This window comes from Zootoca vivipara, chromosome 4 (genome assembly GCF_963506605.1).
Source record: "Zootoca vivipara chromosome 4, rZooViv1.1, whole genome shotgun sequence".
In the NCBI taxonomy this organism is placed as follows: domain Eukaryota; kingdom Metazoa; phylum Chordata; class Lepidosauria; order Squamata; family Lacertidae; genus Zootoca; species Zootoca vivipara.
Window position 1 is genome coordinate 1794224 of NC_083279.1, and position 14239 is coordinate 1808462.

Here is a 14239-nt window from a genome sequence, read left to right on the forward strand (position 1 = left end):
GTCCAAAGCGGGCTGTGGGAGCCAAGGGGAAGTAGGGTAGAGAACTGAATTGGACATCTTCTAGTATGCATACTTTCAAAGTTCTCAAACTCTGAGGGTTCCTCAGTTAACACAATGGGAAAATCTATTTAAGCCTTCAGCACATATTCCTCAGAGTCAATCTCCAGAACCAATTTTCCCCTCCAGGGAATTAGGAAGGCTGGCTTTCCAATTCCCCATCTGCAAAGCATAAGGAATGGGAAACTAAAGTGCAATCCCAACTAGGATATTGTGGGCAGCCAAAATGGAGAGGTCTGCTCTAATGATTTCGAAAGCAATTGGTCAGGAAGCCAGGATAGGTGGTCTTTGAGAAAGAGTGGAGTGTTTTGGCTTGGGTAAGTGGGCTTTGTCTTGGTGATCTACAACTTTTGCAAGCTGGCCTTAGCAGGCTTCATTTAGGGCCACACAGCCCGCTTTGGACTGCAAGTGTCACAGTGTAGCTGCAATGAGGAGGCAGAGCTTCTACACAACTGGCTCCTCACGGCTCCTGCTTAAAACACACAAAAATACCAGTACATTCAATGTGATCTTGCATTTAATATAATACCACTTAAAATACACTGACAATTCTTTGTAAAGCATCTATTCCAGATTTGAGGCTTCTCAGTACAATTTCTGAATAGTAATGGACTTTGCTAAAAAAGAAAGAAAGAAAGAAAGAGAAAGAAAGAAAGAAAGAAAGAAAGAAAGAAAGAAAGAAAGAAAGAAAGAAAGAAATCTCAAGTTCAAATCTTGTCTTTGACATAAAATCACTGGATGGCTTAACACAGATCCATGGCCTAGTTCAGACAATCCCAACCCAAAAACCACAGCTGAGGGGGTTGGGAATGAGCTGTGGCAATACTTGGATTCAGGCACTCCCCTTCCTCTCTGCTAGAGGAGCAGCTTCATAGCTGCCCATTGCACCCAAACTTAGGGAACTGTGGTTTCTTCTTACCAAAATTAGTTTAAACAAACCACAGATAGTGGGAGAGATGAGAAGCAGAGCTCATTCCATTAGCTCTGCAGAAAGACCAGCTCATCAGGCACTTCCTGCCCTTGACAAATGTATACGGTCGTTCTGAATGTTCTTTATATAGACTGTTTCTGAGAAGGTCTGACTATCGTATTTGGGTGAAATATTGTTTCAATGAACCCCTTCTGTTCTTGGAAGCCAGAGCAAGGATTTTCACTAGTGCAATGGAGCTTTGCTCCCCTTTGCTTTGCTCCCCCAAATCTACCCAGGGGGGTTGCAACAACTCCCAAACAGCATGTGGGGGAATGAGAGGGGAGGATGATCCATCAGATAGGTGGAAAGGCAGGTGCTGAGGGAACAATCTCCTTGCCACTACACTGAATTCCACTCATATTATTTGGTCCCAGCCATGCAGTCTTCATAATACAGTAATTATTGTACAACAAAATGGTGATACTACGCCAGGGGTCAGCAAACTTTTTCAGCAGGTCCACTGTCCCTCAGACCTTGTGGGGGGCCGGACTATATTTTGAAAAAAATATATGAATGAATTCCTATGCCCCACAAATAACCCAGAGATGCATTTTAAAGAAAAGGACACATTCTACTCATGTTAAAACACCAGGCAGGCTCCCCAAATAACCCAGAGATGCATTTTAAATAAAACAACACATTCTACTCATGTAAAAACATGCTGATTCCCGGATCGTCCTTGGGCCGGATTTAGAAGGTGATTGGGCTGCATCCAGCCCTCGGGCCTTGTTTGGGGACCCCTGTACTACGCAATCCTCCTAAGCATGCATACTGAGACAAAGAGGGAAAATCTGTGGTCCTCCAGCTGCATCATCAGCCCCAAGCAGAATAGTACAATTCTTGCACTGAATGTGGATGTCACATAAAAATATCTGGGCCTGATTTCTGAGGAAACCTCCTTCAGCACATGCTGCATGAGTTCTGGGACACAGGCCCTCATTATTTATTTTTCAAAACAGGGCTATCAGCTAGAGATCCAGGCAGCTAGTGAATTCCATTAACTCCTGCTACCTGAAAATTGCTACACATATGAAGGATGCAAAGAAAATTAAGAAGTATGTGGCAAATTTGGTTGTGGATTTTTCAGTGTGTAACATAAACACAGTATCTTTAAAAAGAAGAATTCTCCTCTTTTCCTGTTGCTGTGTCCTCAGGCTCTATTAAGCCTTCTCAAAACAGACACACTGAAGTTTCTAACAGCAAGCAATGCAACAATAGCACATATAGATGAACAGCATGAACAGAGCTTATGGGTTTTTTCTTCCCCTCCCAAAGTCTCTTCTCTTCTCAGATGCTACTAGGGACACCTGGTGATGAGGTTGCATTGGGATTTGACAGTAATCTGTCAGCACATCGTAAACATCAGGTGCCTGGAAGTATTATGAACGATCTGTACTTTATCTTAAAATGTTACAGGACTGCTTACCACAACAAACCATGGTGATTCTCAGCTTGAGAGTTTCTTGCAAAATGGCCTTTATTGTTGCCACTGCTCAATAAAAATCTGCAGCTGTGGTTTTCTTATTCTGTCTCCACTCTTGCTATATTTACAAATCTCTCCGCACCAGATCACAAGTACAATCGTAAATATTCTCTATGATCATCAGCACGAATTGCATATGTAGATAGTTTTCAATGCTGCTGTCATGTCACTTTAAAGAACCTATATCTGCTGCTTTCCCTTTATCCATCAACTCTTTCATCTTTCTGAAAATGTAGAGAAAAAGAAAGAGTGGCTTGTTTGCCAGAAGTAAAAAAACACACACCAAAAACAAGCCTTTTGTGTGTGACTGTTAGCATGAAATTACTGCACTTATCCACACAAGTTTCCTTCTTCTGATTTTACATGCAAGGATGCTTATATCTGAAAGAAGCAGAACAAGTCCCTGTTTGCCTTATTTAAGTGACTTGGGTCTGTATAAGAACTTAAGAACTGTCCAGCAGGTTCAGATGAAGGTTACAAACAGGAAACAACAGGGCAGGGGGGGAATCAGTTATAATTAGCCATGTAATGAGAAAAGCTTACACATAAAATGCCTCCTGGATTTTAATTTTAAAAGTATTCATCAAGCACTGGACATCCAACTGGGAGAGGGCCTAAAGGATGTAAGGAGTCAGGTGGTCCTGAAGGACCCAAGTTGTTAAGGGCTTTGTAGAATAATCCAAGGACCCTGAACTTTGGGAAGTCACTCTCTCCCGAGCCTCGTCAGCCCAGAGTAACTGCACAATAATAGGAGTAATACTATATTATACATCTAAAATAAGGGTGAGTTGAAGCTCTCCTTTTTCTCCAATGCAGTCCCCTATGGATTACGTGAACATGAAAACCAGCTACCATGGATCATTCCCTCTTAGCACAGCAGCCACTTCCCTAACCAAGAAAGGTTCGCCCTTGCTAATATTCCTGTTTATGTGGGAGCTTGTTCTAAAAGGGGTGGAAATGGATCAGAACTCCTCGCTCCTGCACTTGCCATGTTGTGCGGCCTTTTAGATTTCATGATTTATAACACAATAACTGTTCCAGGTGCATAGTATTACAAAGTGTAGTCTGTTCTGAAATCATGCAAAAAGGAAATAAACACCCAGAAAGTTTTACTACCAGTAGTTGATCTTTGTTGGGGTATGTTAACAGTTTGTTCTGAAGACTAAAAAGCATGGAGATTTAAAGAGTTCACAGTTACAAATGTATGGAGTAAGGGATTGGGGTTCACGTTCTAAAACACATCCCCAAAAATATTTGAACTATTTTAACACTTTGGCTGTTGTGGTTCCTACTGAAATTTGAATCTGAGGTATCAGCATCAGGCGCACTGATAACTTTCTACACTTGGATTATTTGCCACTGTGAAAAGAAAAAGAAATCCAACACCAGTTATTTTTCCTTATGTAGGGAATTTTTTATTTTTCCCCATGGGAAACAATTCAAACATGAGACTCCTCCACCTGCAGCCTGATGTGGTATAGTCCCAGAAAAGCTGTATAATCAACACAGTCGCTTACTGCGTTATTTGAGCCCATGTTATTTGAGGGAAAGAGTATTATTTCACACTAGTGCTGACATCTTGAGGCATCCTGGCCTGCTGAGACCAGTCAAGAGTCATACTCATTTCTGAGGAAGTACAGTGCTACCTCTACTTACGAATTTAATGCGTTCCGAACACACACTTGTAAGTCGAAAAAAATTGTAAGTCGAATCCCATAGGAATGCATTGGGAGAAAAAAATCGTAAGTCGAAGCAACCCTATCTAAAAATTCGTAAGTAGAAAAAATCCTATCTAAACCACATCCAAGATGGCGGATGGAGCTCTGTTCGTAAGTAGAGAAATTCATAAGTAGAGTTATTCGTAAGTAGAGGTACCACTGTATTTTTATTTAACTCCCTTTACCTGGGTTTCTAGCACTGGTCCATCTGTACCATTGCATAAGATGGAGCAATTCAACAGGCGAGCCTTTCCTTATCCTAGCGTTTTTGAGCCAAAAATGGAGCAAAGTGACATTTCTCCCCAAGAAAAAACAGGAGAAGTTTCACAGGAGGTATTTAAGCAGGGGCTGGATGGCCAACTGTAGCTGCCAGGCTCCCACATGGAACATGAGGCTGGAGCAGAACCTCTAGGATTCTATCCTCAGCTCCAGGATGGAGTTTTCCATTCCTAGCTGCAGATTGGTAGCAGCTCAACTTGTACCCATGGAGCCTCATACCCACAACCCACAGAAATTGGTCACCTACCACTTGATTGAAATATCTTTCTCGAGAACATGTAATGCCAGAGGCACTATTATTTATTCATGGCCTAAACCTTGGGGGCCCTGATCTTCCCATGTGGGAAAAAGAAGGGAGAATTTAGTCTGATGACTCCATAATCCCCTCTGTCACACCAAGTTACAGATCCTGCAGTTAGTTCCCATCCATGGTTAGCATTTTATTACATATATATAGAAACCACAGAACACCTTTTTAAGGGAGGAAATTCCTCTTTCAGTTTTATATAAATTTCAGGACAAAAAGATATAATGCAGTATTACACTGTAAAAAGGAAAACAAGTCATGTTTGCCAACTGGGATTTTACACTACATTAAAATCTTTAATGATTCAGCACCATCAATACATGTGTTATTTGCTCTAGATGGATATTACATGGTTTTAGCAAAATATAATTCTCTAAGATTTAAGTAACTATTACACTAGATAAAAATGGTTTTGGAGAGGGTGGGTTTTAGAGGGCTTGGTATTCTAATTACTCCATTTCACATTTTTAAGACAGACACGATCTAGACAAATGCCACTAGGAAAAAAATATCCATTTTAAATGCATGAATTATAAATCAAATTACTTCCGTTCTGCCCTAACCTGATATTCTTCCTCCAAGTGTCACTTTTTGTTAAAATCAATTTCAAATTTTGAGTATTGCTCAGCTCACCTAATTGATAGCAACACACATTCATGATAAGCATAAAATGAAATTGTTTCTGTAATACAACTCAATAGTGGGAATTGAAGAATGGTTTGCAGTGACCTTGCAAGGGGGGTTGCCGTTATTAAAAGACATAACTCTGCTGGATCAGTGATTGCAGTATTTGGGCCTAAGGCTTGCCAGATATCAGCACCCCAGCCTCAGCAGAACAATTGGAGATTAGTCCATCATAATGATGTACCAGGGGAGTGTGGATGGCAACCTATTATATGGGCTGGGAGGGGCATGCTGGAAGCCCACAGGATTCCTTCTGGTGGAGACAGCTTCTGCTCTCCCCTCAACATTGGTTCCAAGAGCCGCACTCCCCACCTCCAGGTATGAACAACAGCCTGTTCACCTACACAGGAACTTGAAACATGAGCCATTCAGTGACACCATTCGAGTGGGAGTTCAAAATGTGTGTGGACACATGTTTACTCAGAAATAAATCCCCTTAATGTCAATGGATGTTTGCATAGGATTGCTGCGAGAGGCAGAAAGACAGAAAAGAGCAGCAACCTTAAAAGTATATGAAATCATGCAGAAATGAAAATCTCAAACCCATTATAATTTCTTTTCAGCGCATCAAGAGCAAGAGAGCAAGTTTCCCCATTAAGCCTGGAACATAAATGAGTCTCTGTCACTTCTGATACACTTAGATCATTCCCCTGTGACTCAGAACAGCATATTAGAAGGGACCCGGGACAAAACATACGACATTGGCAATGTTTAGCAGCCATTATCCAGAGCCTGCACAAGGTTGTTTTGTCATAGGCAAACATCATTCCACAACTACCACTATTTGTACACAGAAGAAAACAAACCCGGGTCAAGTCCTGTTCCATTGGGCTTAGACCCAATCTGCTCATCATGCAGAATAAATGAAGGGGTGGAACTTTGAAATGTACCGCTTCAAATTTTAGGTGAGGCTGAGTCGTGCACTTTATGCTCCCTGCATGTAATAGGCCAGCACATCAAGAAGAGCTGAATCCCAATATAGTATTTTACTACCATGCAGAGAGGTTGCATTAAACATAAAACAGTGTTCGAAAAAATATGACACGCCCCACCTGCAAACTGAAGTGGAACAATCTAGAATGCAACCACTTCATCCTGAATTACGGTAGGTGTAGATTGACTCTGAGTAGCCTGAGACACACCCCAGTGAAGTCCTCAGGTTTCAGCGAAACTGAGCTTAAATTTAAGCCTTCTGGTCCAGGCTATTGAGATGCCATCTATAGCCCACTGACTCTACAAGAGACCTCTGAAATAACAAGGGCATGATATGGAAATACTGAGACCCTGGGAGATGACTTCCATAGCATCATTATTCCAAACCAACGATCTTCCCCCTTGAAGAAAATAATTTACTTCTCTGAATATCCAATGCAGAACATTCCACCTCCATCTGCAAGTAAAGAGATGTGTGGCATGCAACCCACGCCAAGTTGAGCATGTTTAAATTAGTCATGTACAGGTGCATTACAGTTGTGCATGTGCTTCTGTCTCTACTAGACTTTAAAAGTAATTAATTTTGTCTGTATCATTGCCATTCCACAAACATTTGCCATCACTTTCAGGTACTTGCAGCATAAAAATTAACCCATTTCAGAGCTGATTCACACATACATGTACACTACTAGACAGTTCAATGGTGCAACCCTTGATAAATGCTGGCTGAATGGCTGAACTGACTCCACTGAAAAGCACCATAGTCAGGAGAATGTACAATATTAAAATGTTATCCATTGTATTCAAACTCTGATGGTCCATTCATACATGCAAGTCGCCATTTGATTTGCTGTCATCAAATGAGGAGCACGCACGCCTGCAGAGTCAGTCTGAAGTCCTTGGCTACAAGGCAAAAATCAAAATGTCGATTCATGCCAATAATAAATATTGTGCCTTCGCTTCCTTTTTATTTATTTGCTTGTATATTTGAATCCCATGAAGTGGAGCTCAACATATAAATTAAACATATACGCAGCTAAACATATATTCTCAATCCAGTTGAAGTTAAGTATAATCAGAGCCAACAGGAGGGTAAAGGCACATGGTGAAAACCTTTTCTGTGGAATTTCAAAGTGTTTAACTTTCATCAGATAGTAGCGATGTAGCAAATCTAACTGCAGACTTTATGTCTCTTTTAACTGCTTAGTTCTTTTGGTCATGAAGAAAAAGTGGCAAGGGCACACAGTACTCTTATGTCAAAAATAAATATTATGTGTATATCTCTGTGTATAAATATATTTAATAGGACATTCTAAACATAAAAACACACATTTGCAAACAGAATTCACCTTGACATACACGAATGGAGAGCTACATAAACTGCATCTGCAAATTTCCTCAAATCAAACCCTATATATGTAGATATATTTTTTATTTAACTGAACAATATCTACCATCTCCACTTAGCAGTGAGGGATGGGCCTACCCATTTTCCCTGGGAATATTACAGTGAAACCTCAGACAAAGCACCTCTGCTGGTCAATTTCCAATTCTGAGAAACCTGATCAAACATAGAGGTTCTAGGTCTAAATGTGCACCAGTTTCACAGTACCGTAATGCTTCATTGGTATGCAATTTTTTTTTTGCTGACCCAACTTCCAATCAACCTGCTACCAATGAACTGAAACAAGAATCAGGCCCAAATGCGGGCAGGTTTTTGAACCCTGAGCCGACCCATCTTGGGGGATGCCTGGAGAGAGGCCTCTCAGCAGGTTTCACTGCAGACCTAAAATGCAACTGGGCAGTGAGGGAGTTTCGGGTGATTTCTAAAAATCTCCTACCTGAATTATGGACATCCGGCTCGGGGGAGCCTCACTGACGTTAGTCCCTTGCCCTGTGAAGCTGGTGTGGCCCCCCACATGCCCCTGCGGCACAGTCAGGTTGTTGGAGGCAGGCTTCAGGTACATCACCTCCGACCTGGGCGAGCTCAGGGGCAGCCGGGTCTGGTAGTCAAAGTACATGGGGGAAGTGGCCAAGGAGGGGCTGCTGACCACGTTCATGACATTGAGGGGCCCCCGGCTGTCCTCCCCTTCACTGGGCACCAGCATGATGTCGTTCTTGCTAATCTTCTTCTTCTTGCCCTTGCTCCCGCCGCTGCCTCCTCCCCCACCTCCGCCACCACCCCCTCCACCCAGCTGGGGGTGGCTGTACTCAGCAATGCGGCAGTTGTAGGTGCGGATCTCCTTGTTCTCCCGCTTGCACTTCACGGCAATGGTGATCATGGCAGCCAGGAGGATGATGGAAACGGTGCTCAGGGTGACAATCAGAGGCAGGGACAGGTCCCAGTGGGGCCGCCTGTGCTGCTCGCCATTCACCTGGGGCTCACCTGCTTCAGGCAGAGGTCCAGCCAAGGCCCGCACAATCAGCTTGGCCACTGCAGAAAGGCTGGGCTTTCCATGGTCACTGACCTTGACCACGAGCTCAGCAACAGGGCTCAGCTCTTCCCAGTAAGGGTGCAGTGTGCGGATCTCCCCACTGGTCGGGTCCATCTCAAAGAGGTGCTCCTCATTGCCTTCCACAATCTCATAGGTGAGGCGCCCACTTTCCCCAAAATCGCTGTCCATGGCACGGACAGTGCCCACGGGATACCCAACGCCAGCGTTCCTTGGGACCTGGAGCTCGGCGGTGTCATTGATGAGGGCTGGCAAGACAATGAGAGGAGCGTTGTCATTGACATCGAGGACAGTGACGCGGACGGTGGCGTTGCTCTCACGGTGGGGGGAGCCGGAGTCTTTGGCCAACACATGGAACTCAAAGTGCTTGGTCTGCTCGTAGTTGAAGCTACGCAAGGCATAGATGGCGCCATTGGTGGGGTTGACGGAGACATAGGTGTAGATAGAGACATCGCCCACGTGGCCCGGCAAGATGGAGTAGGACACTGTGCCATTCTGCCCCAGGTCTGGGTCCTTGGCCAGCACAGAGCCCAGGTACTCCCCGGGGATGTTGTTCTCAGGGACCTGCAGCACATAGAGACTCTTACTGAAGCGGGGAGGGTTGTCGTTCTCGTCCAGGATCCTGACAGAGAAGGATTTGGTGGAGTTGAGGGAAGGGTTGCCCCCGTCTCTGGCCAGGATGGTGACATTGTACTCGTCCTGCACTTCTCTGTCCAAAGGCCGGTCTGTCACCACGGTGTACAAGTTGTCGTAGTTCTCCTCCAGGGTGAATGGCACGGCCCCGTCCCCCCCGCTGCCATCCCCTTGCACCCGGCACTGCAGCTGCCCGTTCCTGCCCGAGTCCCGATCCGTCACTCTCACCAGGGCGATAACGGTGCCGGGAGGAGCCGCCTCGCTCAGCGCCCCTTGGCGCACAGAGACGAAGCCGATGGTGGGTGCGTTGTCGTTGCGGTCGACGAGGCGCACGGTGACTTTACAGTGGGCCGGAATGGGGTTTGGCCCCAGGTCGCGCGCCTGCACGTCGATCTCAACGAGGCCGCCCTCCTCGTAGTCCAAGTTGCCCTTGACGCGGATCAGGCCCGTCTGCGGGTCGATGCTGAACAGCTCGCGGACCCGCTCGGGCGCGTAGCCGCTGAACGAGTAGAGCACCTCGCCGTTGGTGCCCTCGTCGGCGTCGGTGGCGTTGAGGTCGATGACGGCCGTGCCCAGCGGCGCGTTTTCGGGCAGCTCCACCACGTACGAGGCGGCCTCGAAGACGGGGCTGTTGTCGTTGGAGTCGATGAGGCGCACGTTGAGCTGCACGGTGCCCGAGCGCGGAGGGTCGCCGCCGTCGACCGCCGTCAGCACGAGCGTGTGGTGGCTCTGCTCCTCGCGGTCGAGCGGCTTCTGCACCACCAGCTCGGGGAACTTGGTGCCGTCGCCGCGGGCCTTGACGTCGAGCGAGAAGAGGCCGTAGTCGTCGCGGGTGAGCACGTAGGTGCGCAGCCCATTCTCGGCGGCGTCCGGGTCGTGTGCGCTGGCCAGCGGGAAGCGGGTGCCCGGCGCCGCGTTCTCGGAGATGTCCAGGTCCACTTGGTCCGACGGGAAGGCGGGCGCGTTGTCGTTCAGGTCCTGGATCTCGACCTTTATCATGCAGATCTCCTGGTCGTTGGCGAAGACCTCGAGCGACAGCTGACACTTGGCGCTCCGCCGGCACAGAGCCTCGCGGTCCAGGCGCTGCTTGGTGTACAGCAAGCCGCTCTCGCCGTCCACGTCCAGCAGGTGCGGAGCCGAGTTCTCCAGCACGCGGAAGGTGGACTTGGAGCCGCGGGCGCGCTCCAGGGACGGCAACCCGCCGCCCGCGCCGGACTGCAGCCGGGCATCGCGGCCGATGTTGCCGATCACTGTGCCGGCGCCCTGCTCCTCGGGCACCGAGTAGTTCAGGTTCTTGAGCGTCAGGGCAGGCAGAGTCCAGCACAGCAGCAAGCAGCAGGCCGAAAGGGGCCACATCCCCGGGCGCGCCGACGAAGCCCCCTGACGAGGCCGCCCGCTCTGCCGTCGCTCCCCGCGGCCGGGAGTCGTCGCGCCCGCCGCCCCCTCGGCCGCCGCCTCGCTGCGCCCCGGCTCGCCGCCGCCTTCGCCTCGCTCAAGTTCCAGGACCTGTTGCTCGCCAAGATCCGCGCAGACCCGCCAGCCCCACCATGGAGGCAGCTCGCGGGGGCGCCTGGCTCCGGCTGGCGGATCCCCCTTGCGGGCGGCGTCCAACTTCGGGGTGGAGAGAATAATTCAGAACCCCGCAGCTTCTCTTCTGGACCCAAAGCAGAAATATCCTCCAATGCACGGACTTGACGGCGGCGAGAGTGCGCGCGTGTTCTCAAGGAAGAGCTTCCTCGCTCCAAGGCGCCTGGCCCAGAAGCGCAGCCCCGCCGGCGCGGCCAGGGAGGGGCGAGCAGCCGCCGGGCTGGGAGGGGGCCGCAGTCGCTCGGCCAAGTCTTGGGGGGGGGCGGCGGGGAAGCGACGCCTGACGGCTCCGGCTGCCGGGTTTCCTTAGCGAGCCTCTTGCTGCAGTTGCCGATGCAATCTCACCGGCTGCGCTGCTGCCGAGCACCGCATCTCTCAGCCTGGACCCGCCGCCCGCTTGGCCGCCTCCTGCGGCGCCAGAAATAATATTCTCAATCGGAGGGGAGGCAGAGCGCGGTGTCCAAAAGCCCCCCGATAGAGCCGGATCTCTGCAGGTTTGTAAGTCCTACACACCAGATCCTCCTCCGGGAGGAAGCGGGGGGGGGGGAGAGAGAGATGATTCAGAGCCCGCCAGAACCGCTCCTCCTCCGGATTTGCAGTGGGTCTCTCGGCAAAACGAGACGGGGAGGAGGTGTCAGTTTAAAAAAATAAATAAATCAGCTACCGGCCCCGTCAGAAGCACGCCGGAGAGGGGGCTGCTGCTGCGCCTGGGAGATCGGGAGGAGCCGCCGCCGCCGCCGCTACTGCTCGTGGCGCCCTCGCCGCCACCGCGACGAGCCCCTCGGCCGCCCGCCTCTGCCTCTCGCTGCTGCCTCTGTGCGTGTCTGCAAGAGCTCTGCACTTTCCTCGCTGCAGTTTAATTTCAGTTTGCCTGCCTCGCTCTCTGTCTTGGCCGTCAAGAGGAAATCAACAGGCAACTCATGGCTGGGCGCATAGAATGGAAGGGGGGAAAGCGAGAGGTGGGCGCTGTGTGTGTGTGTGTGTGTGTGTGTGTGTGTGTGTGTGTGTGTGTGTGTGAGAGAGAGAGAGAGAGAGAGAGAGAGAGAGAGAGAGAGAGAGAGAGAGAGAGAGAGGCGCACAAGGAGTCTCTCCCTAAAAGCGAAAACAGCCTTTGCATTCACGAGGCAGCGCCTTCAATCGCCCCTCTTTTCTTCCTTGCGCCTCCATCTCCTCCCCACCGCAAATGCCACTTTTGTCCTCTTCACCGAGTAGAGTTTCACACAGCTTCGCTAAAAAAATATTTTAGAATCCTTTCATTTTTTAAAAAATGCTCTCAGAAACGGGGAGGGAAAAACATGAGGCTGCAGCAGCCAGCAGCCACGGCTCTTCGGTGCCTTTTTACAAGCTTTTTAAACAAATACGTGTCTGTAAAATGCGGAGAGATTTTTAAGGCGGGGGGGGGAGTTGGCTGGCGGGAGGGGGGGTTATGGATGGATGAAGGGTCTTTAAAACAAACACACGCACGACTCCCTCCCTCCCTTGGACTGGATGTCAGGATTTCAGAGAACAGTCTTTACTCTCTCCCAGCTGTCGTCCATGGAAGCCAGAACCAGAATTGCAGGTGTTTCGAAGCTCGCCGAGCAAGAATCAGTAGCGCCTCACGTTGCTCCCAGGCAAGCCAGAGTTGCAGCTTCCTGGGCTCTGGACACACAAGACGCCCCCCCCCCGGCAGTCGGGGCTGGAGGATGCAATTCTACAGTCTCAGAAGCGCCGAGTGGGAGCAGGAAAAGAGCCTGCTTTTAAAAACAATGCCATTTGTTGCAATCCACACAGAGCTGGGGGGGGGAGCACAGGTGTGGGGAGGGTGCTGGTCTCGGATCCACTGCAATGTTGTTGTGACCCCTTGTTTTCCTGGGTATCACGTGTGATAGAAACACCCAGAGTTCGGATGGAGTGGTGGCGGGCGGGAGAGAAACACGCCACACACTCGCACTGCGCACACACGCAAGCTGAAAAGCACAGCTCTGGCAAGTTTCGGCGCTGCTCGGATGTACGTGAGAAGCAGTTATCTTCTTTTGCTGTTATTTTGCATCTCTACGTAAGTCCTGAGGAGGATGGAAGGGCCAGGAGCGAACCCTGCAATGTGCAATCCGCTGGAAGGCGAAAGCTGCTTCGGTCGCTTCCCCCGCCTGAAAGCAAAAAATCCTCTGGCGGGTGGATCAGTGGGTCAAACCCCACGCGCAGCAGGAGGGCGCGCGGAGCCCGTAGCGAGCAAATCCATCCCGCTTCGATCCCGCAGCAGGTAACGGCTGGGAAGACCGGAGGCAGATGCAACAGTTGGATGTAGCCGAGGAGGAGGAGGAGCAGCAGCAGCAGCAGGAGGAGGATCGTCAGCGGCGCCTCCCCCTCCTCCCTTTCTGCAGCATTCGCCGGATGCAGCAGCAGCCGCGCAGCCCCTCGCTCGCTCGCTGGCTCCCGCCTCCGTCTTGCCGACTGACTCTATTCACCTCACGCCGCCGCTTAAACATTGATACTGATTTCTCGCCAGCCAATGGCGGAGGAGGCCGAGGGGCTGGCCTCCAATGAGGGGCGAGTGCCTGGCTGCCGCGGGGCGGGGCCAGAACCACCACCACCCCCTCTCCCGGCTTCGCTGTCATTGATGAGAAGGGAAGGGACTCGGATGGGAGAAGCGGGAGCGAAAAGCGGGACGCGGCGCCGCCGCCTCTTTCGCGTGCGCCGGGTGACGCGGCGTCTCCTTCTACACTGGGGGGGGGGGGAATGTTCTCCAGCGGGGTGAGTGGGTGCGCCTCACCGTATATCTATGCAGCTCCCCCGCCCTTTCGCAGGGTCCACGTGCAGCCAGCTTCGTCCACGTTCGCCTGCCTCTGTTGTGTTTAATCCAGATTTGCCATTTCCAAACACATGAGAAAACACAACGCAAACCTGTTGCCAGTTTGCAGTGAGCAGCACCCCATTGGGCATCTCTCGACGACACCTCTTTCTTGACTGATGGTTGTTGCAAAATAAGGGGGGGTTGAGGTTCCCACGGGTTCTTCTGCCCCCAGCCTAGGGGGAAGGCATACTGGCCTGCCCGCGCCCTGCAAGGCGTCCTTTGGATGAGCCTGGGGTGTAAGGGACTCGAGGAGCTCCGCACTCGCTCTCTTGGGAAGCTGCGCGATTCAAGCAGCCGCGCAG

At 49.9% G+C, this 14239-nt stretch overlaps 1 protein-coding gene across 6 annotated transcripts in view; it reads right to left on the reverse strand.

Moving 5' to 3' along the window:
* The window catches only part of PCDH17 (protocadherin 17), a 146700-nt gene extending 134864 nt beyond the window's left edge, over positions 1-11836 (reverse strand). For all 6 annotated transcript variants that reach the window (XM_060273305.1, XM_060273306.1, XM_035114634.2 and 3 more), the window contains exon 1: positions 8273-11836. In XM_060273305.1, coding sequence (XP_060129288.1) covers positions 8273-10873 — 2601 coding nt within the window. In that variant the 5' untranslated portion in view covers positions 10874-11836. The remainder of the gene's footprint in view (positions 1-8272) is intronic.
* Between the last annotated feature and the right edge of the window lie 2403 nt (positions 11837-14239).